Source organism: Bombus vosnesenskii, unplaced genomic scaffold (assembly GCF_011952255.1).
Source record: "Bombus vosnesenskii isolate JDL3184/JDL3185 unplaced genomic scaffold, Bvos_JDL3184-5_v1.1 scf7180000013266, whole genome shotgun sequence".
Classification (NCBI taxonomy): Eukaryota; Metazoa; Arthropoda; class Insecta; order Hymenoptera; family Apidae; genus Bombus; species Bombus vosnesenskii.
Window position 1 is genome coordinate 5,568,891 of NW_022882926.1, and position 27,356 is coordinate 5,596,246.

A 27,356-nucleotide genomic window follows, 5' to 3' on the forward strand; every position below is an offset into this window, starting at 1 on the left:
AGGATCTCAAGGCACTTTTGTTCCCTCGAGAACCGGCCATAAATTCACGCGTGTCAGGTTAACGAACTTCGTCCATTAGATTTACATGGTTTTACGAGACACTTCCCTCCGTCTACGTAAACGCATGAACATCTGCGGCGAGGAACATCGATTCCCTCTCTCAAGTTACTCTTTCTGGTATTCTGTTGAAGGCTTCGCGGGAAGGATCACACAGGATCCTGGTAATATTTGTCCGAGCATTTCGTCGAGTCTGCTCAAAAGAAACAAAAGTGAAAGAAACGATTCTTTATACGATGTAAAAGAGTTGCTTTCTTTCGAAGAACGTTCACCCTTGGCAAAAAACCAAGGGCCAGGTTCGCGATGCAACGTTTGAAAGGGACGTACGGGCAAAGAGAAGGCCACGAAGATTCCCTCGAGAAGCGGCTAAGAGGAAGAGTTCACGAGTCGAAGGTTAACGAACTCGCGCGAATTAAAAGGAGGAAAGGAAGTCTGACGTAATCGCGACGCGTAGTCTTTTCACCTCTGGCTCTAGTAGCGCGACAGAACAAATGATCTCGAGACGAACTAAACGAGAACGCAAGGGAAACATCTGTCCGTGTTTCGGGGTCCAGTTCGAGAATATGCAACACAATCATTTCGTATCGTGCGTGTCACTTTTGTCGTGACTGCCTTCGAGACGTTTCTCTTTCCTCTCCTTGATTCTCTCTCTCTCTCTTTCCCTTTCGAGTTCCCGGTTCGACAAAAGCGGTCTTGTGCCTACGCGTTGATTATTCAAATGTGTGTGGGACCTGTGCGAAAAGGAACGTCGTAAAACGCGCGGCGCTGGCTGCATTGTCCCATTGAGTCGCAGCTCCTTTTGGTACGTGTGAAAAAGAATGGACAAAGGGAAAATGAATCTTCTTGGTTCTCAGGCGATCGGCAGACGGCCAGGCAGACGGATTAACTCGTTTTAAAGGGATCCAAGGGACGCCATGCTGGCCGGTCGCTTGGTCCACAAGCTGGAGTTGCGCCTCTCTCTGCCCTGGCGAACCGGTCTGTTTTCGTTCCGAAACTCGCCTACACTCGCGAACTTCGTTTTAAATCCGCTCTCCTGAACGCTCCGTGCGTCCAAGCAGATGCAAAAGGAGAGGGAAGTGGTTTGCGAGTTGTCCCGATGTGTGCATAGATCGTGGCACGATGGTTCTTCTTCGACCTGAGATCCACCGATCTTTTGAAACCACCTGTAGCGAACCGCGCTTCGTAGCTGCGCTTTTTCCTTTCATAGATAGGAGAATTCTCTCTTGCAAGTTGTTTCTCTTCGTCTCGTAAGGATCCATCCTACGTTATGTTACAAAACGGAGAAAGCTGGTACAACGCTGAGGTTCGGTAAATTCGAACGGATCACCTACGAGATGCGAATAAACGATCGTCAAACGAAACGAATCGTGGTAACGAGGATTGATTACACGGCCGACAACTGCGTCATGAATTGTTAAAATCGTATCAATCACGCGAACACGTACTTACTTACATTATCATCGGCGCTCCGACGTAGCCAATAAATCCTGGTATGCAAATCGTCTCGAGTCTCCCTTTCAAGGGTCATTCTGCAAGGGTTAAAGGTCACAAGTGGCTCGGCACTGTACGCGCACGCCTATAGTACATTACCTTAAGAGTGGAGAATGCAGATCCTAGATTGTCCATCGTGAAAGTCCTGTTATTCCGCATAGCAAACGTTAAGCCTGCAAGCCGATTCTCCAAGAATCTCTCTATCTTTCCGCCGCGTCGTTAACATTCCACCACCTATAAACGTTTTCTTTTAACAAACGTAATTCAGGGTAATACGATTTCAATGAATTTTATTCTTAACCTTTCACCAGAAACGTCGCACGATGATTCAAAAACGTCTTCGTACTTTCCCCAGAAACGTATCGAGTCGACCATTGGACGCTCCAGATATCCACCCTCAATGGACAGGATGAGCAGCCTAATCCACGATGGCGTCGATCGGCGATCCACGGCTGCATCCAAGCCATTGTTTACAAACATTCTACGTCACTAGGTATAAGTAAATAGAGCCGACCAGGCTAACGAAAACGGACGAACCACCCTCCGTTCCTGAAGATTTCCTGAGGGCCAGTTCCCTTTGTCCGAGCGCCAGATGTTCCCGCGAATAAAACCAATAAAATATCGCGATGCAGTTTCGTCGGCGGCGAAGCGGCGGAGGGACGAGGACAGCCGGTGCAAGGAAGCGAAGGAGCAGCGGGACGGGGGGCTGAGGATTAAACAGCACAAAGGGAGACGAAAAGAAGAGGAAGAGGGCCTCCGTAAAAAAAAAAGGACGAAAACCGAAAAATCGGGATCCGTAGGGAGGCGTGCAATGACCGGGACTGAATCGTGCACACGCGCGCGCGCGTGATGTTCGACGGACACGCTATCTATCCGCCTCGAACTTTCTCCATCGAAAGCCTGTTTCGTTGAAAATAAAAAGCCCTGGAAAAGAAACGAACGTGACTTTTCGTTTTCCCTTTATTCTTCTTTATCTTTCTTGTTTCTCCGATGTTTCTGATTTTATTCGTTCACAGATGGTTCGAGCGGAAAAAGTTATTGGAACCTTGCGAAATATTATTTCTTGTGTCTCTTTAGTTTTTGGTTTTTGGGTATGATTTGGATACTCTATCTTCGAGTTACTGTTAGGGTCGCATCACGATGTAGATTTGTTTTAGTGTTTGTCTCTATAGATAGAGATAACCAACGTAGAGAAATTCGAAGAGAGGGAATTATATATTCTGGTCGGTCTGCTCTATAAAAAGCTACAGGTAATAAAACATTGGTACTCGTTCATTTGGAATTCGCGTAGCAAATCTCGCTGCTTTTATTCTCGGAACCCGTAACCGCTTGCGATTGGCTCGTAATACTCGGTGCAATGCAGCAACCTCCTTTGCTTTGTGATTCCTCGATCTTTCTCTCGAACCTTCCTTCGATCCTTTCATCGAAATACGCGACTTCTTCGAGATATATTTTAAGCTCATAATAACTACAATAAAACTAGTCTATTATTTTTCGACGAAGCAAGAGACCCTGAAACTCTTCAAACACTCTTGTCTAATAATCCCAAGAAATCCCATTTACTTTTATCGAAGAAATACTTCGATACCATTTTTTCTACCAATAGTATACGGTATTACGATCGGTATCACAATAAACACATAAATATTCTTATACTATCGTTTTTCACAGGGCAAAGAATTCTAAAATGAAATAGCCTTGTAAAGCAAACTCACTGTTTTGTAAAAGGAACGCGATAATGCGAAGAAAGCCAAACGACCGTCGTTCCAAAAATACGATATTTCAACCTGGTCCGTTCTAAGGAAACGCACGCGATATCCAAGGTTTCTCAAAAATTCCTAATTTACATCGTCCAGGAAAGGAAAATCGCTGCAAATTATCCCGATTCGGAGGCAAGCGGACTGAACGACCCGAGAGATTAGAAGCGCGTTTGTTTGCACGGTAGCCGAAAGCAGCGAGGTTCGTGACACCCTGGGCGCATTAAAGGGGCTCGTTAAAGGTCCGTCTCTCTGGTCGTTAAGCATTGTTTAGCCCGCTGCTGGACACGCAGGGGCCCGTTCCCGAGACCAGTCCACCCGGTCGATCGGGTAAGAAGGCCGGATCCTTAGGAGAGCGAGACGAACGCATGAAAAAGGGGAGAAAAAATGAAATAGAAAGTGGTCTGTCCGGTGCATACGATGTACAGTGTGCGAACGATCCGCGAGGCGCCTCCTTCTGGACCCTTACCCCCGGTCTGTTCCTATTCACCACGCACTATAGCAAATTCGCGATGCTCTCTTCAAGCCTTCCGCGGCATTGTGCTCGCATTTCTCGTGCGGTTGTCGGCTCGGAAAGTATCTTCTGGCTTGAGCTGTCGGTAAGTCGACTGAGAAGTTCGCGTGCAATATTTCTGTTCCTTTCCTCGCTGATTCACGTTGCCTCGAACTGAGAAATAGTAGTGGCATAATACACGCAAGTTTCTTCCGTGCGGTTGTTTCATTCTTGGCTGTTTTTTTTTTTTTTTTTTGGGTCGGTTTTTTATAGGTTTGATGCTTGGTTGATGTATCGTTGGTGAGATCTGTGATTTTGATTAGTTACGTAGGAGTTTGGTCTGTTGCGAAAGAGAATGTGTGTCGATCGCAGAGAGAATGCCAGGTGACGTTGCCTACGTCACCAGTGACGCGCGATAGATACCTGTAGCTTGTAATTTGACAGACATCGAACAATTTTGTTCTCCGGAAGATTCTCGAGATCGTTGTTTCATAGAGATTTTTCCTTCTGTGATCGAGTGAGGATTTGTAAGCATTGCGAAATATATTGACAAATTAGGGTAGAACTGGCGAAAGATTGATCTTCGATTAGATGCTCCTTTCGATTGAAACTTTTCTGATAACTATTGGTAACATCTTCTCTTTTATTTTTCTAGCGTTAGACAAGATTTCGGACCTTCCAAAAAATTGAAGCAAAACATCCATCTCGGCAAAATGATAAATTTTCTGTCCCTTCTGGTGCTTACTCTGACTTGCGTAATTGTCCACGCCCAACAAACATCTGATCAAAAACGTAAGTAAACCTTTCAATGAAAACGTTTCCAAGAAACGGATAACTAATCGTTAATGTATTTGTACACCGGGATTGCATCGTGTAACCTTAACTGTTTGTCATCGACGATTAAGTTTCTACTCGTTTTCAAGAACGTAAATCGATACTGTGCACTGTCATAGCGTCACGTGCAGTTACTTGATTCGATTCGCGATATTTTATTGCTCAATCGGTTTTATTTTTCTTTCATTTTTCTTATTTTCATTTTTCATTTCATTTTTCTTATTTTTTTTATTTTACTTTTATTTTTCTTTCAACTAATTCCAATTTTTTCTTTTTTTTTTCTTGTACATTTAGCTGTTTTTGGGCAGACGTTTGACGAAATCGTGGTCTCGTCGGATCTGAATGTCAGAAGAAAATCCAAAGAAAGCCGTCAAGGTAAAAGGTTGACCAATATACCTTCAGGAACCACGGGTCCACCAGAAAAATCCACCGTGCTCGCGTCCAGGTTCATTTCGAATGACGGCAGTCAAATTACTTGGGAAAAAACCCAAACGAAACGTGAAATTTCAAATTTGCAGAAGAGGTGAGGAGTTCGCTGCACCGTGATCTTTCTTTTCTCTTTAATAACTGCAGGATAAATTAATTGTTGAAATAAAAAAAAACGTGTCTATTTTAGGTATCTGGACATGGGCATCACAGGATTCTTGCTGAACTCTCGGAAACGATGAAATTTCTATTCCGAGGACAACCGCACGATCCTCACATACCCATTCCGACCATACTTTTCGGACAACTTTCGGACCATGGCTCATGTAACAAAAAGAATAATAAAAATTTTCTGTGTCACAGCAATACCTGCGACTCTCGATATTCTTACGTCCCACCTATTTCGGTCGATCTCATTTCTAATTAATCGTTACATTCGCAAAGCGTGTTATTTCAATATCGAGATCAACTTCTCGATTTAAAACGAGATCAAACGTAGCACATAGTCGAAGGAATTTTCTGTGTCACGATTTTTGCCAAGCGTAAATCTAGTACGGAAAGTTTCAAGATCGGTGAATGCGATCAATTACGAGCGCCCTCGATTGGAAAGATCGAGGTGCAAAGCGAAAGTCGCACGGACAGAGCGGTTTCCTTGACGTGCGAGCTGAAAGGTGGCGGTGCGGTGTCGTTTAAACTTTCGAATCGTTGGACGCGTCGCGTCGTTTCGAATGCACCCTACCGCGCGATGCCACGTTCGCAATACGTCCGCTGATACGTTGCGGCGAATTGTCAAGCATTCTGTGTACGTCCCGCGAGCTGGAAAAATCGGCTGGGACTGAAATATGGCAGGCCGTGCTCAAAAGGCAGCCGCCATCGCGATCTTCATGCAATGATGCACCGCGCGGATCTACCGCGCCGCGAGTCACGTGACGCGGCCCGTGGCACGTGACACGCACGTCCAAAATCTTAAGCGACTCTCCGTCGGATATCTTCTTTATTCTTCTTTCTTCCTCTTTTCTCTCTTTTTTTTTTTTTTTTTTGTCTTTCCCCTTACTTTTTCGCGTGAAATCATGGAATATTCGAGCCGATCTTCGCTTTCACGATTCTTTCTTCAAACCCTTAACCCTTTTATCGTGTCGTTGAATTCGCCATGGAGATACTCGATTTTTCTGTTGCGAAAGATACGAGGCAGGCGCCATTTGCTATTGAATTTCTAGGGAAACAAGAAAGAGAATCTACCATTATTCGTATGCTTTGAGCTTCTTTAAACAATGTAGAGAGGATTAAAGTTTCTTACGATGAAGAAAGAAGACTGTCTTTTCGCGTTAGTATCGAAATAATAAAAAGTCTCTGAAATCTTGACCGATGCCAAAAATCAACGGAGGTCCGCTTGGTAATTCGCGAAGAACAACGAGACCGACGGCGTCGTCGAATAAGAAATTTTACTCATGCAAGGGAAGAATCTCGTATTCCACGCGTTATGCACGCCTAGCACTATATATCTTATGGCGAATCCGTGGCTGGACTTGTAGCTACGCTGACGTAACTAAGTGTTCGTCATACTTTTGATTTGACATCGCTGCTGTTATCAATGTCCCAGTGGACATTGATTTAATACCTCATATTCAAATGATCGCCTGGCTGGCGCCTCCAGGAAGCTCGTAAACAAGCACCTCGTCCTAGAAACTGAATACATAACATTATTAACCACGTTGGCATCGTAGATATCGTAAAATCGCTGTACATTCGATCTTTAAGTAGATCATTCTCAGCGTCAAAAAGCGTGCAATTGTAACATGAAGATCGACTTTAACGCTGAAACTACAGATTACTAAAGTACGCGTAGAACCTGCGTCAAAGAAACTAATATGAAAAGGTACAAGCGGAAAATATATCATTCAAATTCCAAAAAATGCGCTATTCTAAGTGAAATAAAATAAAATAAAAATTACAAATGCTAGTTCCGATACCAAACCAGCCCCTAATCTCTAAAATACAGATAATATTACATTCTCCTAGCAAAAGATTTTCAACCAAACTCGATAGTATCGAACCATCGGACGTAAATTTCATCTATCGATTATTGTAGATATTATAGTATATATTTTATAGAAAATGTAGTATCGTATTTTTGATTAGCTTCGTATTGTTGCGTTTGATCGAAAACTTATCGTCAAGAGTGATAGTTTCACAAGCAATTTTAACGTTTCGCGTGCTATCAGAGCACGGAAGTATCGTTTGCGTCCCATGAACCGATTCCCCTGATCGATCCGCGTTGAACAATATCAACGTGTGACGAAGAACGAACAGGTGCAACCGGGACAGATCTCGTTTCGCATCGGGATGCAGAATCCGTAGTCGTCGTTGCGAATACTCGTGGGCGTTTATGTCGGCTGACTATACACCTGCGACTATTTTATGTCTTCCCTGGAAAGACTGGACGGTAAATTCCAACCGGCCTACCCGGCCCGTCGATCCTCTGACTGCTGATCAGAAAGATCAGTGGCGTACAAAGGGAGGGGTAATGTAGGGGAAGTTTGATTATTCATCTTTCCATACCAGCTTGTACGAAAAGTTGCGAAGTACGATCATATCGTAAAGTTTCTTCTTGAAACGAACGTTCTTGATTCTCTCAATAGATCGCGATAAGAAAGCTTTGCGGTAAATATTTGTTGATAATGTTATATGTCGTTAACAAGCCTGTCTATTTATTCGAACTCGCCGAAAGACAAACCGTTCGTATAACTTCGCGTGATAGTCGATGAAACAAATTTGGTTTTTGAAAAATAAAACTGGATAGCAAGTTTGCAAATCGATGCTGGTATTTCGCGTATTGATTTATCGTCGATATATTAAAAAATTTCTCACGAGATGCACAATTTCATGATCCAATTAGATGTACTTTTCCTACGACATCTTTATGTGAAATTGATAAAATTGATAAATCGTGAGAAAAGGCAGTTAATCGACTTCACTGTTAAGAGGCACGATTCTTCCTGCTGTTTATCATTCTTCGTTAGCATTCGTTTAAATAAGTGGAATCAGCAGCAGATCGGTTAAACAGGTGGTAACATTTAATTTCAAGAGGCGTAGTTCTACTATAATTAGAAGCGAAGATGGGGAATGAACAACCACAAATAGCTCGCCCCTTACGAGAATTAGAACTCGAAGACGATCGTCCTTTGGATGGAAGAGCCAAGTAAGCCTGTTGGCTTACTCGCTCTTCGCTCACCGCTCGTTGTTCATTCAGCGGAGGATCGCATCCGCGCCAGCGAACAGGATCCGCGTCTAGTTCACGATACGCATTGCGCTAGTGATACGATAGCAAAACACCTGTCGCGGCTGTTTTATTCTGGAAATTTGTAAAATGAACGCAATCCACTTGGCGAGATGTAACGCGGTCCTTCAACCCGTCGTTCTGAGCTTACCTGTTCGCTCTTCGTGATTCGTGTTCAAATAGGAATTGCTACACGCGCACGCGGATCTATCGAGAGTCATCGTCCTTTCGTGTAAACGGTTCGACAAAGGGAAAACAGGAACACGCGTGGAAAAGTGTAAAGGGGACGGGGGTTGAAAAGGAAAAAGGCTCGCAGCGGAAGTTGCGAGCGCGAAGTGTACATGTCAAATCGACGTACAACGAGCAACCGACTGGCAAAATATTTCCGTCGCGTTGCGTTTTTTGCGCGAGTTGGCCATTTTTATGGCAATAGCTGCATCCGTCGAGCGCAGCCGTGAGGTGTAAAATTATTTGCGCGACCGGAATCATTCCGAGAAACGATCTTGAATTAAACATTGCTATCCACGTGCCTCACTGTCTCGTTCGGGGGGATTTCTATTGAATCGTAGATCATCCACCGGATCCAGGCGTGAATTAGAAAATCAAAAAAAGAGCTAGGACGCTTGTACGTGCCTCCCGTGGCAAGCGACCCTCTAATTTCTTCCCGGAAACTGATCGCGCGCTCGAGGCGTGCCGTTTCTGCGAACAGAAATCGGATTTGTCGATGATTCGATACTTTTCTTCTTTTCTTCCCTTTCCTATCCTTGGAACTCGGATCTTTTGGATCACTTCGAGCTTAGGAACTTGTCTCCACCTTTGTCTCGAGTTTCGATATTTGAAAAGGATCGTGAAAAATGTTAAAAAGTTAGATACTGCTTCTATTCTATTCTCTTTATTTTCTATTCTATTCCTTGCTTTATACATCTTACATTTTTTTTTATACTCTTTATATTTGTTTTCATTCTCGTGCACGAGATAAATAAATAAATAAACGATAAATAAGAATAATAAATTTCCAAAGTAATGGATGTTCGCCGACTGAAACGAGAACAAATTCTAGCATCCTACCTCACTCGTCTCTGTCTCTGGTCTTCGTCTCATGAACGATACCAAACTTGGAACCTTCCGTCGGCTCCTTTTTCCACGCCGCTGTCCATTCCATGCGATCGGTTTGCAGGTTTCGATCGCGTGTTCATCGCGTCGTATGCAACGAGAACAACGATTCACAATTTTTACTGCCGCCGTACGTCTTTGCGCGTCGTTCTTCACCGCGATAATCGAACGGAGCGAAGCGAACCCACCGCAGAAACGATACGATTGTCTCACGTTTCGACAGTTGTCGCACGTGAGCAGACAGACGTGTTCGATTCAGTATGCCACTGCGCAGCACGTGTAACGTCTGTACGTCGGTTCATCTTGATTCCGTGCGTGCTGGCTGTTCACGAAAACAGGAGCCACAAACAGGCTGCGCGTCCTGAGAACCGAGAGAGCCATCGTCTGGCTCGATCATTTTGCGACAAATAAGTGAACGACGGTTGGCATACTCGATTAAGAATCGTTGTTCAGTCGCGAAGCGATTGACGAATTGGATAAATTGGAGAGATACCGACGTCGATGCATACGTTTCTTCCCGTTCTCCTTTCCCCCTTTTTTTCCCTTCTGTTTCCATCTTTTCTTTCTCCTTTCTTTTCTCCGTTTGATGCAGGGTGGAAGTTTTATATTCAGTTTTCATCATCTTCTTGAGAGCTTCATACGAATGCCGTCTGGGTTCCCTTTATGCATTATTCGTCTCCGAGGACGAGTTAGCATGATATTTTGTGAAAAAGGATTAGGTATGTTGGAAGAGTTTCGGGTGGAGATAGGATTCATGGGGTTAGGACATGACGTGTTTTAATGTTCTATTCGTCATCTTCGTTTTAAGACGGACGATTTGTCATAAAATTCTCCGTTGAAATATTACTGAGGATGAACGGATAAATATGGTACAATGGATGGAAGATTCACAGGTAACTTTTCCCTCGCTAAAATAGATTTTAGGATTATAGCCTTTATAGAATTAGAACATGATGTATTTAACTGTACATTTTCAAATAAAAGGTATGTCGTGAAACTTTCAAGGGGAGTAACAAGTAGATAGGTTCGGGAAACTACGTACGGCAGAGATTACAGGGAAACTCTTCGGATAACCTTGTTAAAATGGTAACCATCGTATATATATCATTTATTAGACAAACGGCGATTCATCAAATATGAATATTTATCTGTTCGCTTACTTTTATGGCGTAAATTGAAACAAAATATTAATTCAGAGAATAAGAAATAGTATTCCTTTTTTTTTCTTTTGTACGTATATATATATTTAAAAAAAAGAAAAGGAATACACTTAGTATACAAAAAGGGCAAACGACAGAAAGATAAAGAATAAGATATAATACTACCACAAGAGATGCGCAAGAGAATGTCTTAAGAATACTATACATTGATCGAAGACATCGATGGATGGCAAGAGTTTGCGTGATTGACCATTCGATTTATGCAACTATAGTATCCATACAATGTTCTAATAATAAGTCGTCCTTCCTATCGATTTTAATGCCTGCAAACTTCCTGCCATTGCCAATTTTTCTGCTTCGTCATCTTTGATACCAATAACCGAATATTCATATTGCGGGCTTACGTCGGAACCTTCCGCCACGCTCATTACCATTCTGACCCAAATCGAGGCCAATTGTTAATTAGCCGAACGCAAAACGGTATCGTCCGGTTCCGCTCGAGAATCATTCGGAATTATTATAAGATCACTATCGCAAATGACTTTTAAACAGTACCGTACTACATCGTTATCATGAAAATGGAAATGAATCTATTTACATTATAATTATCCGCTAGCATTGAAATTTAGGTTTAATTTATGGCACTCGCATGTTTTTCCCCAAGAGCAATCGTTCTTCGATAAGAGAAACGGACATACGTTCGTGACCCTAGACTCGGTCATCGGCGAGATACGGCGCAGTTAAACAGTTAGCCGTTGCGACCTCTTTAAAAAGTGTGTAGCTAAAATGTGTCGAAAAAGTAAGCGATGACGAGTATACTCGTCAAACACAGAGCACGTGTGGCTGCTATAATAGAGAATGAAGTTGTAACGAAATGACTGTTTTATTTTTTTATTTTATTACCGGCGGAGCTTGTCGTAACACGAGATATTGCCACTTCTTCGCGACGAGTATACTCGTCAAAAACAGCTAACTGATTAAGGTACACGCGGAAAACGATGGAAAACAATGGGAAACAGCGAAACAAAGAGATTCCTGAAGACGAATGGCTCTAAAGACTGACGCAGTAAACGGACGGATGGACGGACGGACGTTGAATTTCATTATTATGGGACTTGCATCATCGGTTTACATGCGATTTACTCGCGAGCAGGTCCTCGCAACCGGATGACGTACTACGATTCGACGATTGTTTACAAGTTCTGCTCGATACTCTCGCCGATAGGAATCCTCGTTGATACGACGAACATCGATAGTCCTATTTGCCGATTTAAAAGACCAACCTTGAAACGCCAGCCATACTTTACTATGTTGTCCGACTGTCTCATAAAATTGTGGTCGTAAGCGAACTCCCAGAGTTGATCGAATGTTTCTTATTTAACTGGAAGGAAGATCGATAAAATGTTCATACCTTTTGAACGATTTTTCCATGAGAAGGTACAATTTCGATTTTATAATCGCGTAACTAAAATGGCAAACAATGTAAATGTCACGCGTGAATATCTTCTGCTTGTTAGATTTAGAGAGAAACTAAATGATAAATAAAGTAACGGATTTAATTTAATCCTGCATTGAAATTTCGATGTGCAATTTCAACCTCGTTTCGACACGACAGATTACCGAAGCTCGATAATTAGTTGGCAGATTACAGGAAAAGATTTTATTGTTGCTAGCCAGAAATGGATCGACAGACACACGTGACCATTCTGCTCAATCACGTTTGTATCTAGGTAACAATAGGTCTGGCGAATGAGCGTGCGCCGTGAATTTTAACGCGGAACAGTGTTCTGATTTCTGCGACCAAGTCGAGGAAGACGATTCGTGAAATAGGATCGTTTTACGAGGTCAACGAACTAAGATCCTTATCCTCGAAATAGTCGAACAAGACCATGAGATGACTATGAGAGCTGTCCAACGTGGCCGCTTACCATAGCGAATGTTATTAAACGTTCACTTGGTCCATGATAACTCGACGTTATACCTTTCCATCGAAGGAAAAACCATCGAAGAGTTTATGGATCACAAAACCATCCGAAGCAAGCGAAAAGAAAAAGATTCGTTTCCCTCGAGGAAGAAACTCATGTTGATGCGAGTCCGTGAGAAACGGCCAGGCTCGGCCAACAAAAAAGGGCAAGAGAAAAAAAAAGAAAAAGAAAGAAAGAAAAAAATGGCGAGTTTAAGAGCAACCGACGAAATGTAAATTTTTGTCAAGCATCGCGAATCCAGCTGCATCCGTGCGGAACGGTCGTTCTTTCTATCAGAAGTGGACGTGCCGCTTTGCGTCGCCTGGTCACGCTCGAAAATACGATATGCGTGACTTGGAAAACGGTGCGTTTGGAGGTTGATTCATGAAATGGTAAAACACGGTGAAGTATCGACCGCCTAATAGCGGTACACCGACGGGACGATCGATCGATCGACCAATTCGCTGCCAAAACGGAAATTAGCCTCGTTGACGGTGCTTTGCTACGACGATTCATAGGCGCGTCGATCGTTCAGGCTGCGTAGAATCCAACGGAAAGATCATCCAGTAAAGAAACAATAGCTTGGACCGGCAAACCGGGGCGAGTATCGTGTCTCGCAGGAGAGGAAAAACAGGAACGAAGAGGCGCGGGATGAATAATGTACCCCGAACGGAGGAGAAATACTGTTAAAAGGGGTCTCGAACGAGGCTGGAGGGCTTCTGCAGAAGACTAGCGGAGTCGATCGTAATTCCGTTGCTCTTCGCGGCGGTTCGATGCCGAACGGAGAACGGCTAAAAAGAGAAAGAGAGAAGGGAGCCACGGTGGAGGAAGGGACAGTGACACGTGAAGGCGGATCTGTCTGAATTCGCTTGAAATTCAGAGCACGAGCGTCGCGGCCACCGCCATTGGACTCTTACGGACTTTTGATCATCCCCGAGAATTATCGTCGCCTCTGACCAAGTCATACCCCTACCCGCCACTATTCCACCGAGTATGACTGACATAATATTAATATTAAAAGGTTACGTCAAAACAGACGTCATTAACCGTACCGGGTGACGCCGGATCCGTTGCAATCAGCTTCCGTAACCTTCGATCGACCAAAATAGCCGGACGATCGCTCGAAAATAATCTGTCCTCGTGCGTGGTTAACGCGTGACTGAGATGTATCCGAGATACGACGTATATTAATTTGATGCACGAAAAAGTAATGGGTGAACGTGGTCTGCTCGTTTATCTTCTCTGCTACAGGCGCGGCGCAATAATATCGATCTCGAATCTTCGTCGAACGTCCGAAAGGATTAACGAGTCCAGGATGAAATGTCTCGAGGGCGTCGTTCGTGGAAGAAGGGGGTCGCGGAATAAAAAAAAAAGAAAAAAACGGCGAAGACGATCGAGGCAAGGGAATGGAAATTCTGGAAACGCGAATTCCCGTGAAGGTACGGCCACGGCTAAAGAATCAGCGGAAAGCATCGTCCTGGCTCGTTCCTTGGATCGCGCGTATTTATAGAACGATTGAAAATGTATGAACCTCGCGTTATTCCGTCGTTAGATCCTTTTATCGGGTTCTGATCTGCTTGAGTCACGAGAACCGAGTCCTGGAAAAAGTAGTCATCGTGAAAGAAACACCGCCAAGTCTCCTATATCGTCCATCGATCAGTGATCTCATTGATAATCTCATGCTACTTTCTTCAAAGAGGGATCTTTGTAAATTTACGTCGTATCTTTCAACCTTTGGGTTCAAATTCAAAATCATATCGCATCCTTTCGGAGTTCCGTGCTCCTTCTATCGATATTTCCATCGATCGTGAGAGATGCATCCTCTGTCGTTTCACTTTGCAGCCAAAGAATCGCAAAGCTTACCAACGTATCTCTTATCGACAGCAGTAACAGTTGTGTAACTTGATCAGACGAATTCAAGCAGAGATCTGCAGAGATCACAATTAATGCGTTCGATTCAAGTTCGAAACCGATCTCGGATGACGATCACGTATCGTTGAACGATGCGCACGTTTGCGTTACGACGATCCTGTTGGGTACGAGGCAACCACCTGACGATCGATGGTGGGGGCTGCAGAGGGTCCCGTATCCCCGTTCTCGTGCATGGATCCGACCGATCCATCCCATGGCCCGCGTCGTCGTTTGCCCATCCCATCCCCCGCGTGATCATAGCTCTTGGTATAAAAGCAATTGCGGATTCGAGAATAGCCAGCATCGTGCAAAAAGTTCGCGAACCAGCTAGACCCCCGTCCACCAGACAGGTGCACAGTGCTTGCCAGCTTGTGGTGTTCCAACGAAATCCTGATCATCGTTGCTGGAGATCTCGCGTCTGTTCTAAGTTCGTGCCGATACGATTTGGTTCCCGAGGATGGCGCAGTGGATCAGCTTCGTCCTCCTCGTCGTGGCGACGACGATCGCGGTAACGGAGTCCAGGGCTATTCCTGCTGAACCTGGTAAGTAAGACGACCATAGTCTTTTCTTCAAGAGCTAAATTGGTCTTTCATCGTGTCACAAACCATCTTCTGCAAAAGTTCTCCGAACGATACTTTGAGACTGTGAATTGAAACAGTCCTCCTATATTTCCTACCAGAAGGATACGCGTCGTCCATCAATTACGAAATACAGAATTCGCTGTTTAATCACAGTAGTAAAAAGTTTCCTCCGTTTCTTTTTCCAAAGCTAAATCTCCCCATTTTCACTATCTGATTTCGAACGTCCTCTACAGTGCTTCTGGGGCTCACGATGACTATGAATCTTCGGACGAAACATTAAATTCGTCCTTTCGTTACGATAGGAAGAAGCTTCTTCCACTGCGTTTCCCAAAGCAAAATTCTCTCCATTTCCACAGCCCAAGCTTCATCCGTTCTTTTCCTAAAGTTTCAGTGATGTTAGATCCTTACGGGAACCCCATAGTTTTCCTGCGAGAGAAGAGGACAGCCGCGCATCCATATCCCCATAGAGCGATGATGTTCACCGGATACTACAGACCCGTGCGACGTTCGAGTCACGGTGGCCAGGCGACTGGTGTGTTCGCCCAAGGAAACGCTGTGAGCGGCGAGGCATTTTTCACTGGCATGCAGCCGCCGCATTTGAAGAACGGCCCGGAACCGATCGAGGAATCGGAAGTGTCGAGCGCTGAGGCTCAAGCAGCGCCTGAGGCTGCTGATTCTTATAGCGACGACGAACAAACTCAAGTACAACAGGAAGAAGTGTATCAGCCTGAGGAGCATCGTCCACAGGAAGGAAATGTTTCGCAGGATGAGGTAAATCATCCTCAAGGGGACCAGCACCAGCAGGAGGACGAACAGCAACATCATAAGCAGCATGCTGCTCTGCCTGCCCAGGTACTATGACTGTTTCATAGATTCGGTATTTGCTATAATTGGAACAATTAAATCAACTTCGCACGGATATCGCGATACTCGTTTCGTGTATCCTGGCAAGGATATTTTTCTTACGTAGGAAGACGACAGACGAAACATTAATACAAATGGCGACATTCGCATGGTACGCAGCTGGCAATACACGTATCGCGATACGTGTATGTATTACGATACGCGTATCTCTGTGTGAAACCGGCCTTAAAGTTAATATGCGGATGGTGAGAAGTTAGGGTATTTCACTTCAGTAACTACTTGCGTTAAATATTAAACATGGAATCGTTAAATATACACGGATAGTAAATTCTTAATAAAATCTTTTTTTTCTCTCTTGATAAATTCGCCATCTTATTAAATTCTTTTAAACAAGATATCCTGTTTCGATAAAACAAAATCTTTCGTTTAATCGCGGAAATACTCCCGTCAACGAATGCGTTTCCGTGTGGTTCTATTTTCTACGCGTAGAAAAAGAAGGGATAAACCGATTTCCACTGTTATATACTTATTAATTATCAGAAAAATCATCAAATTATTCAGAAAGTATCTGAAAGTAATAGTACTCCCTGATGAAAGAATGAAAAAGAATTTTTATATTTCTTGACAGAGTGGATATCCAACAGAGCTGTCTAAGGAAGAGTAAGAAATGAGAAAATTCTGAATTTCCATAAACATTGCTTGCTGCAGGAGCAACCGGAATCGATTCCCGCGTTCACCACCGAGGCGGCCCCGGTAACTCCAGCCGCAGAGCCGGTCTACAAGAGCACAGAAGTGGTCCCGAACCGTCCGAAGGCTCAGCATGGAAAAAAGAACAAGAAGACCCCTGTCGTCGTTGTGGACGATGACGAGGAAGAAGACGAGGATGACGACGATGAACTGTCCGTTCCTTTCGTTCCCTTCAAGGGCAATCGTCGCCGACAAAACTACCCGAACCTGAACAACTTCTTCCCCATGGTGTTCAGCTTCCCTGGTGGGTCTTCTCGAGCTGGATCCTCCGAAGGATCTCCCCCTGGCGCCGTGACCGCCATTGCTAACAGTTACTCTACTGGAAAAGGTGGTGTCGCGAGTTCGGTAGCAACTGCTTACGGTGGATCCCCTAATGGGTAAGCTTTTTAATGATATTTTATTAATAAAAAAAAACGTAAGACGTCAATAATTAAAAAAATTTAATATTTCTAAGACAAAAAGGATAATCTCAATTATCGTTTCATAATTGCTTGATCTTATTAATTGTGCATTGTGTAAAATGTTATTATTCGTTATTGTTCAAATATTATTACATCCGATATCGTGATATATCGGGTTTCACTTCACGATGCGTTTCACCGAACCGATTTCTGCAGGAAAAAGCGGCGTCCTCCGCCATCCGAGGAGTAAATCCCCGACTAATCGATCGGGCGCTATAGATCGATGATCGAGCCGTTCGCTTCTCGATACCGTTAAGATCAATATTCCATTGGACATTAATATGCAGACAGGACAGAGTTTCGACTGTGCTCCACTTTTCTATTCTCCAGCATGGCCCTGAAGAAGCGATCGAGGATCGTGTTTCTTCGAGTGGGCACTCTCTTCAGATTTAACCGCCGAACGAATCGAATTATTCCTGCCAATGTCACTGTTACTCCTAATGCGAGAATTTCATCGAATGGTAGGTCGACGAACAAGCTATGCCAACCCTTCACCGATGATCTACAAAATTATATCTTTTCCTTCTAAAATTAGTATCGTACTTTAGATTGTATCTTTAAATTAGAAACGAATAGTATGTAAGAAAATAACGTAGAACGTAGCGTCGATCTCGTAGTGATCGAACGGACTAGTGCAATATTAAGTCGTATCATTCGGAGAGACAAGGGTTTGCATGATCGTTCGACTACCTTGAAGCCGTAATCGAAGAGAACATCGATCGAAGGTAATCACACTTGTAGTATAGTTCGTAAAGTGTATAAGAAATTATTTGTTAACGATAGCTTGCGAATTTAGAGTGAAGAAATTCATTATTCCAGTACCGTACATTGTTACTCATTGAACTGCTTCGACCTGAGAAAATTGTCTTTCGTAAACGATGCATGAGATGCCATCGAAATAAAGCTATTTTCAAAACGAACACGAGTCTGGAATTTTTAATAAAACCACAAGTCGTTCCCAACTTTCGGAAAGGGGGTGATTCTGCGCGAAAAAAGAAGTCGAAAATATAGAATAAAATTTTTTTTTTTTAATTTTTCCATCGAGACAACGATCCGTTATAACGAGACGCGATAAAGTGCACGCGTACCGAGCGAAGATTCAAAGTCGATTTTCTCGAAAACAAAGCCTCAAACGAAAAATTTTTATTCTATATTTTCGACTTCTTTTTTCGCGTAGAATCACCCCCTTTCCGCTTGTACCACCAGTTACCAACCACTCTGTATATTTCATACGATCGAATAATAGTCGCGGCAAGCTCATTAAACGTTGACCTGTCCATCGATAGAAACACGATGACAACCATTACGTGTACGTGAATCACGAATACACCCTTTAATCGCTTCTAGGAACTTACTTTAATGACTCTCTAGCTCGTCGTTATATAGATTTACTTTTCCCAGCAGACATTAATCCGTATCTGTATTGCAAGTTTACGAGCAATTTTCAATTTTCAAGCATGCAATTAACGACTTGCGCAAGTCGCTTTCAAGAAATCATTGAATATCGAAGAAGTTCCGTATCGTAATGCAAACTTGAACCAAATGGAATATAACTCGATCCATTTACAATCTTTCTACGAACTCGACGAGCTAAGAGCATTAGAGAGCGGAGCGAGCTAAGCCAAATAGACTTTGGAAGCAAAACACTCAAATATTTAAATAATGGGCGAACTATTCGGTTTTACTATTGGCGTAATTCCGTTAGATCTTACGTGGCTGAAAAAGGAAAGGCAAGAATGACGATACAGCAATACAAACGCGAGGAAACACGACACGATGATCGCGGTCGAATTGGTTCGCTAAATAGACGAGTTAGATGGTCACACGGAAATCGTCATGCTCTGCTCGAAACCTTGAGATTATACACGTGTACTATGTGTGTATACGTGTAATAGGCAATTAGTCACTACACAAAAACATTCGTCTGATTCATCGAACGGTGGAGCTGGTCCTGATCGTGAAACCTTTTAGCCTCGCGATTTCAAAATTCCCTGTCGTTCTTCGTTAAAACGTGAACGACGTGAGAAACCATTCTGCCGCCTACATCGATGAATAAACTTGAAATTTAAGGTTTGTCCGTGACTGTCCATATATAATTGCGAAGAAATCCTTCCGCGTTACGATGATTCTGTTCGATTCCTCGGTTGTATATGTAAAATAATGTCGTTATATTCTGCTTCAATTGCTTTTTTCTAAACATTCCAGACGAACGAACCGAAAACTGGGAATATAAAAATCACCGATTAAACGATTGTTTAAATTAAAAAGTTCCATTTGCTCTTTGTGGTTGACATTTAAGCATGCTACGAATACTACGATGTACATGTTTTCTAAGAAGATGAGTAACTGAACGTAAACAACGGTGAATACTAATAGCCCTTTTTCATCACAATATCGTGCAACAAAAAATTATACGATGAAACTTCATTCCGATTGCAAGCATGTTCCAAATTTCTTACAAATTTACGAAGAGCAACGAGCATCACAAGTGCCGACCTTCCAAAGCAATTTAGCGTATGAAGGTCCACTGACCAAACGGGTTTGTGTAATTTCTACGAACATTCACATTGTAATTGACATGTGATTGTCATCTTGTATTTCATCTTTCATCTATCTTTTATTTTTCGTCTGGCGTTTCAATCGCACTCATAGGTCAATGTTCTGTAAAATTTATATCGCGCGTATGTTGGATCTTTGAATATTCTTTCGATATAATGGTTTTAGGAAAACTTGAACGAGTCGATGGTCATTTTTAGGGGCAATGGAAAATTATTTTGCTCGATAAGATAGAAGAACGACAACGGCGACGAATGTCCCTCACGGGGAATCCCAGGTAGTTGCAGGCCTTAATTAACACACAACCCGCGTGAAATTTTTCTACGCGTAATGAAATTACGATCATTAAGATAATTTCCAGAGGAAATTTTCCAACACGTACGAAAAATATTATTAAACTCGAAGTTTCGAACGACGTGGCATCTAAAGCGAAAAGAAGACTCCATCCAGAAAATTATATATAATACACGCGTTGACGATTCAAATCAAGAATTCGATCGCAAATAAAATGTCGACTTGTACGTTTAACATAACAGGCTGCGGATAATGAATTGAACACAGTAAATTTAAATAAAACAGGATACGAACGATATTCCACGTTCTCTCCGACACATCGAAAATGAAAGTATTAGGTTGTCCGAAAAGTGTCTTTCTTTCGCAAACCTGTTTTTTACAACAGCGCATACAAACGTGAAACCAAGTCTGTGAAATGTCGCGGTGTTTATCTCAACAGAACAAAATGGATCGAACGTAATTCGACAAAATAATATAAAACAAAAAAACATTGTACGTCTATTATTTCCTCATAAAACGAAAGAAACTTTTCGGACAACCTAATAGATAGCGAGAATACAGCGAAACAAGCCGTTTAAATAAAGATCGTTTAAATATTAAACAATCTTTAATATTTAATATACTTAATATATATTTATATTATAATAAATATATATATTATATAGAATATAAATATATATTAATATTTAATATATATCTATATTTAATATAAACAAGATTCGTTTAAATAAAGATCCAGTCAAAATCTATTATTTTTTCTCTGCTACGAATGAACATAGGAAATGGAAAACGAACGATACATATTGGGTTTGGCCAACCAGAATCGAGCTGAAATCCTCTATTTTCTTCTCGATACGGATAGAGAAATAACATTCTCCTGAAATTGAGTCTAAATCCTTCGCTTCCTTTTAGACACGGAACAAGAAACACCAAATGACAGCAAGGACCACGCGCGTGTCCTAGCGGAAACGATCGAAGGATCGGACAAGCGTCGAAAGAGGAGCAAACAAAAACAGAAGAAAAAGCATCTGACCGTAAAAAACGATTCCGCTATGTCTACTATATAGTAGAGTTCGAATTGCTAGCAAAAAGTAGGGATGCAAATATCGTCTGATCATCGTTTGTGGTCGTTTGTCTGGTTAAGTTCCGATAGTCATCTTCTTGGTAACGCGTTATATCGTGCCCAAAGCGTTCACACAATGGAGGCCTGTCCGTGCTAATGAGATTCGCTCGTTCCTCGCGAAGAGTACCTGTTTGGTACCTCTACGTAAACTCGGGACATCCCAAGACGTTCAGAACGCTCGCGGTTACTATATAAAGACCGCCCTGTGGATTTTCTCATCGTCACTTCGCTCTCGAATCTCGAAGAAGCTGCTAGACGAGTATCAAGTCGTTAATTCGTGCTGAACAAATCCGGAAACATGAAGACTACACTAATCGTTTTGGTCGTCGTGTTGGCTACCACTTTCGCTTATCCTGCATACCCTGGCTACTCTGACTATCCTGGCTACCCTGACGTTGGAGAGCAAGGTGTAGTACTTGAGAATCTACGTTAACTTAACAGAGAAGCTCAGTTCGTAATTCGTTCGAAATCTCACAGTTTGTTCAAAATTGTAAAGTTAATGATTGGAAAGTTTGCGATTAGAGGAGTAGCGTTTACGGGAGCTAAAATTGGGATCAAAGTCAAAGCAGATCGATCGTTAGGAATGTCCGAATGAGAAATCAAAGCTGAAGATGAAACGAGATCGAAGAGTACTTTCGATAATTTCAGATCTCTCTTATAAGGGACACGTTGTCCGAGTCAAGCTGCACAATGATTACATTTTCTTCGCGGTTGTTTAATAGTCGTACGATAGCTTCTGTTTTGCATCTCGTCAGACGTTTAGTCTTGAACGTAAAATGATTAACATGCTTCGCGTCACATCGGCGGGATTGAAATATACTTGCCGCTGTGACTCATCGTTTAGTGAATGCCTAACAGATCTTCGAACGGAAAAAATTATTACTTTTCGATCTTAGTTCTTTCGAAGGTTGCCACGATCTCCAGCTTCCTGAAAGTTTCACCAATTTATCGCCTGTCGATCTCTTCTCTTCTCTTCTGTTTCTTTTTTCTTTTTTTTTTTATTATTATTATTTTCTGATACGATCCTCCGATTTAACAATCCTTGAACAACAAGCTATACACTATCGAAACTTAAGCTACATTTCTTTATTCTTGTGAAATTTCTAGTTCCAGATGTTCCAAGCGTCCCACTATCGAGGAATGTTAGAGAGGCAAATCCAGATCCCAGCCACTTCGGTTACGGTGGACTCGGTGGATTCGGTGGACTCGGTGGATTCGGTGGATTCGGTGGACACGGTAGATTCGGTGGATACGGTGGATACGGTGGATACGGTGGACACGGTGGATACGGTGGATACGGAGGCTATCCCTATGGAGGCGGTAGTTCTTCGTCTGCTCACGCCGGTTCCATCAGCTCCCCATTCGGAAGCGCATCTTTCGCAAGCGCGAAGGCCGGGTAAATATTCATTATTCGTCAATTACTGATTTCCAATAAAAATTCATTTATTCGAGATTAGATCGAATTATTTTTCAAACATTACATTTATTTGAGAATTTTATACATTGTCTTTTCTCATTGCAGAGGCTACGGATATGGGCGATAAGGAATTCGTTCGCTCAAAAATAAATACTGGATAACGACCTAGCCTATGATGCTCAATTTTGTACGATATCTGAACGTTTGACTTAGTATTTTGTAAAATAAACTTTTGTACATTAGACTGGATTAGGTTGTTCTTTTTTTTTTTTAAGATATAAACCCATATTCGATTTACACCTACTTTATGTGTACTACTTATGTCACCTACTTATGTCAGAGATTTTTCTGACGTGTTTCAAAATAATATCATCTTTCATCGTCGAAGCTGGTGGATATAAAGTGTCTCGTAAAGATTGTAAAATGACGATACAATCAGACGAGAAAGAGTAAGGAGAAAATGTAGAATAAAATATTTTCCTGTGACGCTTCGTTTCCGAGAAAATCGAGTTTGCAAATTTGACGAATATATTTAAACTCGGATGATTCCAGGCTGAGCAAGAATAAATAAACAAGCTGCACTACGTGTGAAAATAAGTCAAAAGCGTAGAATAACATTTTTTCCACAGGATGCTTTGTTTTCTAGGAAAACGTCGTATTGAAACCAGTTTTTAATCAAACATATTCAAACTTTACTTGCTTAAGAACGAGACCTCAAATTTCATTTTCCACTTTTTACTTATCTTCGCAGGTATAATAGCCTTTTGCCGATTGTTTACTCACCAATCTAGTGGCTACTTAATCAAGTTTAAATATACTTGATAAATCTTTAAACTCGATTTTCTCAGAAACGAAGAGTCATATGAAGATATTTTTTTCCATATTTTCGACTTGTTCTTCCACGTTGAATCATCCTGTGTCCCATCGCTTAAGGACCAGCCTGTAAAATAAAATTATCTAAATTTATCTAAGGGATATCCTTTTGGAAAGATGATATCAGAGTTAAGATTATTTTACTATATCTGAATTGAAACTGACTGAACGTCAGAGAATGTTCTAACGGTGCGAACATTTAACATTCGTAACAACTCAGAATGATTCGTCGTGAAATAGCTGCGTCTGATTTTATCGCGATGTTAGGAAGGGATGTTTGGAAAACATGGCATAGCAGAGTGCGTTTAGCCACGCATTTCGTCACTATAAAATCGATCGCTCAACCGGCCAGCAGCAATCATCGACGTAGCTCGATTGATGATCGACTTTTCTCCAAGGATCCGAATAGAAAGTTACAAAAAGAATGAAGCTCCTAACAGTTTTGTTAGTGTTATTCTTCTTGAAAGTGAGTAGAAGTCGTATCTTTCTCGTTAGTATCGATTCAACGTTGATAAATCTGTTTCTAGGTACAGTACGGATCCTTCGCTAAATTAGGATCGACAGGTAAGAGAAAATTATCTTCATGACAAAACGAAGATTAAAGTTGTCATTTATCCACGTCTTCGAGAATCTGTAGGCGCTAATATCGTTCGTTTTTCTCCCCATTTTTTTCTTTTCTTGTTTCATTGCAAAGAAAATCAAACGCAAGAAGGTGAACAGCGAAGCGTCCGAGTTCAGCGGGTCTCTGACCGCGAGTTCCCCGGAAATGACTTGCGTCGGACAGAAAGCTCCATAGAAGAAATCGTGAATCTACGTGCGGCTCTATTAGGAAGCGGCGATTATTTCGAGAAACTTCGCAGAGACTTTCCTAATTTAGACAATCTAATACAACAGGAAGCGAGTATCAGCCATAAACCACACAATCGTATTTTAACGTGCAAAGTGCTTCTAATTTTTTCCGAAGAAATTACAGGGGCACGATCTGCGAGTGAAAATAAGAAAAAGATGTATTAATAATAATGATATATTGATAATAATGCAGCGATTAATTTAATATTTCAGGCTCGATTAATGGAGGAATTCATAATGGTCGTGAGAGACTTGGTCGAGGAGGGCATCATCACATTGAAAAATCTTGACCTGGCGATCAACGAAATGATGAATACCAGCGCGATACCAACGTCCATAAAACCGATGTCGAAGACCGATAATGGTTTGGCGAATATTCTAAATTCGCTGGAACAGCTAGACTTTTACCAGCGTGACGGTCAGGGAAACGAGAATCGGGAGAACTCGAGTAATTTTTAGAAAGAAAGTCTACGGTAGTCGTAAGAAATAATCCTACGTTAAAATTTCCTAATTTCTATACTTTTCTTCGAGGAATTCCAAACCGCATCGAATCGGTGAACAAGTTGGAATTAAAAAAGGCGAAGACCGCCGGACAATTGGACAACGTAATGGTGAAATTGCATAAACACTTGGCTTTCGTTCAAAGTGTGTTTGCCAGAATTTGCAGGTAAAGAAAGAAGAATCTAGTGGTAACTTTTTCAAACTGGTAATTCACAGCACATCAAAAATTATTAGCGACGCTATAGGAGAACGATTTGCGAATGATTGTATTAGACTAATTTATCGAGTAATTCGGTGTTTTTGATAAATGATATTGCGTATCTTGCCTTTGAAATTATCTTTCAAGTGACATTTTAATTTGTATTTTCCGCCAAGTGTATTGTATTTCGGACAATTTAAAATAAAAAAACTCATTGTTACTGGTAATTGTTCGTGGAATTTTAAACATAAAACGGTTTTTCAGGAAACATCACTCTACGCTGTTGACTCAGTCGAGCTCAAGCGATGCTGAAAAGTTCGCGTCGATGAATCAGCCCAAGAAAGTGTCGATACTTTAGAGTTTAGGCGATTACAAAGCAAAGTTTATGAAACTAGTACGAGTGGCGAATTAATATCTTCCTTTGTACAATTTCTTCTCGATAAATAATTGTACGTTTTCTGAATAAAAATTTTTTCCATAAAAATATCGTAAAGAATTCAGCTTCTTATCGACAAACGTGTTTTAATATCGTTGACGAATGACTGAAACGTTACGTGAGACCGCTTTCGTCCAGAAAGTTTGATCGATTTCTGTAACTGGTAGCAACAAGAAAGAAACCATCGCGAGCCGAACATTTTCTTCTCATCGTAGGGTAAGTTTATTGCTATTGCAATTGTTACAAAGTTGCAAAAACGATGCTGCCTGAATGAAATTACACACGAGAGAACGCTTAGCTTTATCTTCAATCCTGAATCCTGAAAGCTTCGAGCGAAAGATGTAGCGCAAATAAATATGTCGCGACTACGTTTCAAACGCAAAGTAAGTCCTTGAGTCGTATTGATGCTTTTCAGTAAAAGAACAAGTAATTGCATTGTACTGATACATTGTTATTTCAAAGCGAAAAGAGATTTTGAAGATATCTAGGAAGGATGAGCAGCTTAAAACAATATTTAAAGAGTTACAAGTTATTCCTTTCATATTTCTTCCTTCTTCTTTCTGTTTTACCAATGCAATGGCTGAAACTACTTGCATGACTCATGAATCGCGTGTATGCAAACTTGCAGAAGCTAAACCGAGAATTGGAAGTCGATGGTGTTTCTAGCCGTGACGCGATTTAATCTGCTGTGAAATTGCACCACTGGTATCTGAATTCAAATTAGTTAATTCGATTCATTCCGATGTAACCATTGAATTACACTGCTAGCTAGATAAACCGCGAACAATGAGCTTTCCTTAAGTGATAAATCGTTGGAAACTAAAGCAACGAATTCACCAACACCTACAGCAGCGAAACTATAGTTGTACAATAGAGAGAAAGAGAGAGAGAGAGAGAGAGAGAGTTGCATTCGTTCAGGCGCAGAGTATCGATATTTAAAACGATGTAAATTTCAAGTTTAGATCTAATTTCAGTTAGCTAGCGAAAGTTAATTGGAGCAATATCCGGAATGTTATTACGTATTCTTTGTGAAATTGGTTCTCGCTTGTAGTGCCAGGCACGACATAACAAAGCACGCTAGAAATACCTCGGAATAGAAATCATATTTTTATTTGCCCAACGATCTCGTAAGTGCTACGATACCTTCATATTTTTTAACGAGGTTTTGATACGAGCCAATCTGATCTTGCACGAAATACTTGAAAAGTACTTTGCTTATGCAAATTAATGTATACGTCTATAATACATACGTGTATAACTTGGTTTCTACTTCTGGAAAGTCTTTTACTTTCCGTAAAGCGAAACGTTATCAAATCATTTTTGCAAATTTTCATGCAAATGGAATCACGAATACGTGTCAAATCATGAAAACGACAAGAGAATCGCAAAGGAATCGTGTCAAAGGAAATATCAATTTTCCAAATTGTTCGACATACACGTTTGACGAGCAGATTTTGTCCTTAAACTCGTTCAATTCCAAAGACGTGTGTCACAATCGAATTGCGTGAAGACACGACAACTACGTTTTATCGAAGGACTCGAAGGAAGAAACAGGGGGAAGATTCGGTTTCTAATGGAAAACGATGAATCATTGCGTGTTATTGATCAATCGATCCGTAACCATAGCTTCAATTGTCTTGGCGCGATCAATTTGCATTCGAGTTATATCTGCTATAATTAGAACCAAGGAAATACGTTTCCTAACGACGTTTCCTAAACGATTAATTAATCAACTATCAAGTTTATCGAAATTCAGACGTTGAAATGTGAAACTACCTCGGAACCTGATCCGAAGGAACAAGATTTTCTCTACTGGAAAATCCGATCGGTGGATTGAAACAAGGCAAAGTCACCAGCAAAAATTTCACATTTCAACTCGTAAACGCTACTGAACGATATTAATTCGATTGATAAATGACTTACCAGTGGAAATCTTCTGAAAAAGTTCCACCAAGGATGAATCTCTCGATGA

General features: G+C 41.7%; 4 protein-coding genes and 1 long non-coding RNA gene across 5 annotated transcripts; 4 read left to right on the forward strand and 1 right to left on the reverse strand.

Annotated features, from left to right (window-relative positions):
* LOC117230161 lies at positions 1 to 27,347 on the reverse strand. The gene is made up of 6 exons (XR_004492717.1): positions 27,308 to 27,347; positions 6,677 to 6,744; positions 1,857 to 2,472; positions 1,648 to 1,782; positions 1,511 to 1,586; positions 1 to 1,384 (listed from the first exon to the last, which is right to left on the reverse strand). It is a non-coding gene; the product is annotated as an uncharacterized LOC117230161 (long non-coding RNA).
* Positions 3,711 to 5,426, forward strand: LOC117230154. Its single transcript, XM_033487286.1, has 4 exons — positions 3,711 to 3,904; positions 4,454 to 4,590; positions 4,927 to 5,155; positions 5,249 to 5,426. Exons 1-4 carry the CDS (start codon positions 3,726 to 3,728, stop codon positions 5,298 to 5,300), a joined length of 597 nt encoding a protein of 198 aa, XP_033343177.1. The 5' UTR covers positions 3,711 to 3,725; the 3' UTR covers positions 5,301 to 5,426.
* On the forward strand, positions 14,602 to 18,056 carry LOC117230148 (RNA polymerase II degradation factor 1). The gene is made up of 4 exons (XM_033487281.1): positions 14,602 to 15,025; positions 15,450 to 15,916; positions 16,637 to 17,052; positions 17,293 to 18,056. Exons 1-4 carry the CDS (start codon positions 14,941 to 14,943, stop codon positions 17,324 to 17,326), a joined length of 1,002 nt encoding a protein of 333 aa, XP_033343172.1. The 5' UTR covers positions 14,602 to 14,940; the 3' UTR covers positions 17,327 to 18,056.
* LOC117230158 (keratin-associated protein 19-2-like) lies at positions 21,310 to 22,775 on the forward strand. The gene is made up of 3 exons (XM_033487290.1): positions 21,310 to 21,516; positions 22,217 to 22,505; positions 22,632 to 22,775. The coding sequence occupies exons 1-3, from the start codon at positions 21,408 to 21,410 to the stop codon at positions 22,651 to 22,653; spliced, it is 420 nt and encodes a 139-aa protein (XP_033343181.1). The 5' UTR covers positions 21,310 to 21,407; the 3' UTR covers positions 22,654 to 22,775.
* Positions 23,739 to 25,389, forward strand: LOC117230152. The gene is made up of 6 exons (XM_033487283.1): positions 23,739 to 23,865; positions 23,927 to 23,963; positions 24,094 to 24,296; positions 24,462 to 24,696; positions 24,780 to 24,915; positions 25,213 to 25,389. The coding sequence occupies exons 1-6, from the start codon at positions 23,824 to 23,826 to the stop codon at positions 25,304 to 25,306; spliced, it is 747 nt and encodes a 248-aa protein (XP_033343174.1). The 5' UTR covers positions 23,739 to 23,823; the 3' UTR covers positions 25,307 to 25,389.
* Positions 27,348 to 27,356: the final 9 nt, after the last annotated feature.

Bases quoted from the DNA above. Each gene is read 5' to 3' on its own strand.
- LOC117230154 (XM_033487286.1), top strand. From the start codon at position 3,726: ATGTACAGTGTGCGAACGATCCGCGAGGCGCCTCCTTCTGGACCCTTA. The intron at 3,905-4,453 runs GTAAGTCGACTG...TTATTTTTCTAG, and splicing joins TCTTCTGGCTTGAGCTGTCG to CGTTAGACAAGATTTCGGAC. The intron at 5,156-5,248 runs GTGAGGAGTTCG...TGTCTATTTTAG, and splicing joins ATTTCAAATTTGCAGAAGAG to GTATCTGGACATGGGCATCA.
- LOC117230148 (XM_033487281.1), top strand. From the start codon at position 14,941: ATGGCGCAGTGGATCAGCTTCGTCCTCCTCGTCGTGGCGACGACGATC. The intron at 15,917-16,636 runs GTACTATGACTG...TGCTTGCTGCAG, and splicing joins ATGCTGCTCTGCCTGCCCAG to GAGCAACCGGAATCGATTCC. The intron at 17,053-17,292 runs GTAAGCTTTTTA...CGATTTCTGCAG, and splicing joins TACGGTGGATCCCCTAATGG to GAAAAAGCGGCGTCCTCCGC.
- LOC117230158 (XM_033487290.1), top strand. From the start codon at position 21,408: ATGAAGACTACACTAATCGTTTTGGTCGTCGTGTTGGCTACCACTTTC. The intron at 21,517-22,216 runs GTGTAGTACTTG...TGAAATTTCTAG, and splicing joins CCCTGACGTTGGAGAGCAAG to TTCCAGATGTTCCAAGCGTC. The intron at 22,506-22,631 runs GTAAATATTCAT...TTCTCATTGCAG, and splicing joins TTCGCAAGCGCGAAGGCCGG to AGGCTACGGATATGGGCGAT.
- LOC117230152 (XM_033487283.1), top strand. From the start codon at position 23,824: ATGAAGCTCCTAACAGTTTTGTTAGTGTTATTCTTCTTGAAA. The intron at 23,964-24,093 runs GTAAGAGAAAAT...TTCATTGCAAAG, and splicing joins CGCTAAATTAGGATCGACAG to AAAATCAAACGCAAGAAGGT. The intron at 24,697-24,779 runs GTAATTTTTAGA...CTTTTCTTCGAG, and splicing joins CGAGAATCGGGAGAACTCGA to GAATTCCAAACCGCATCGAA.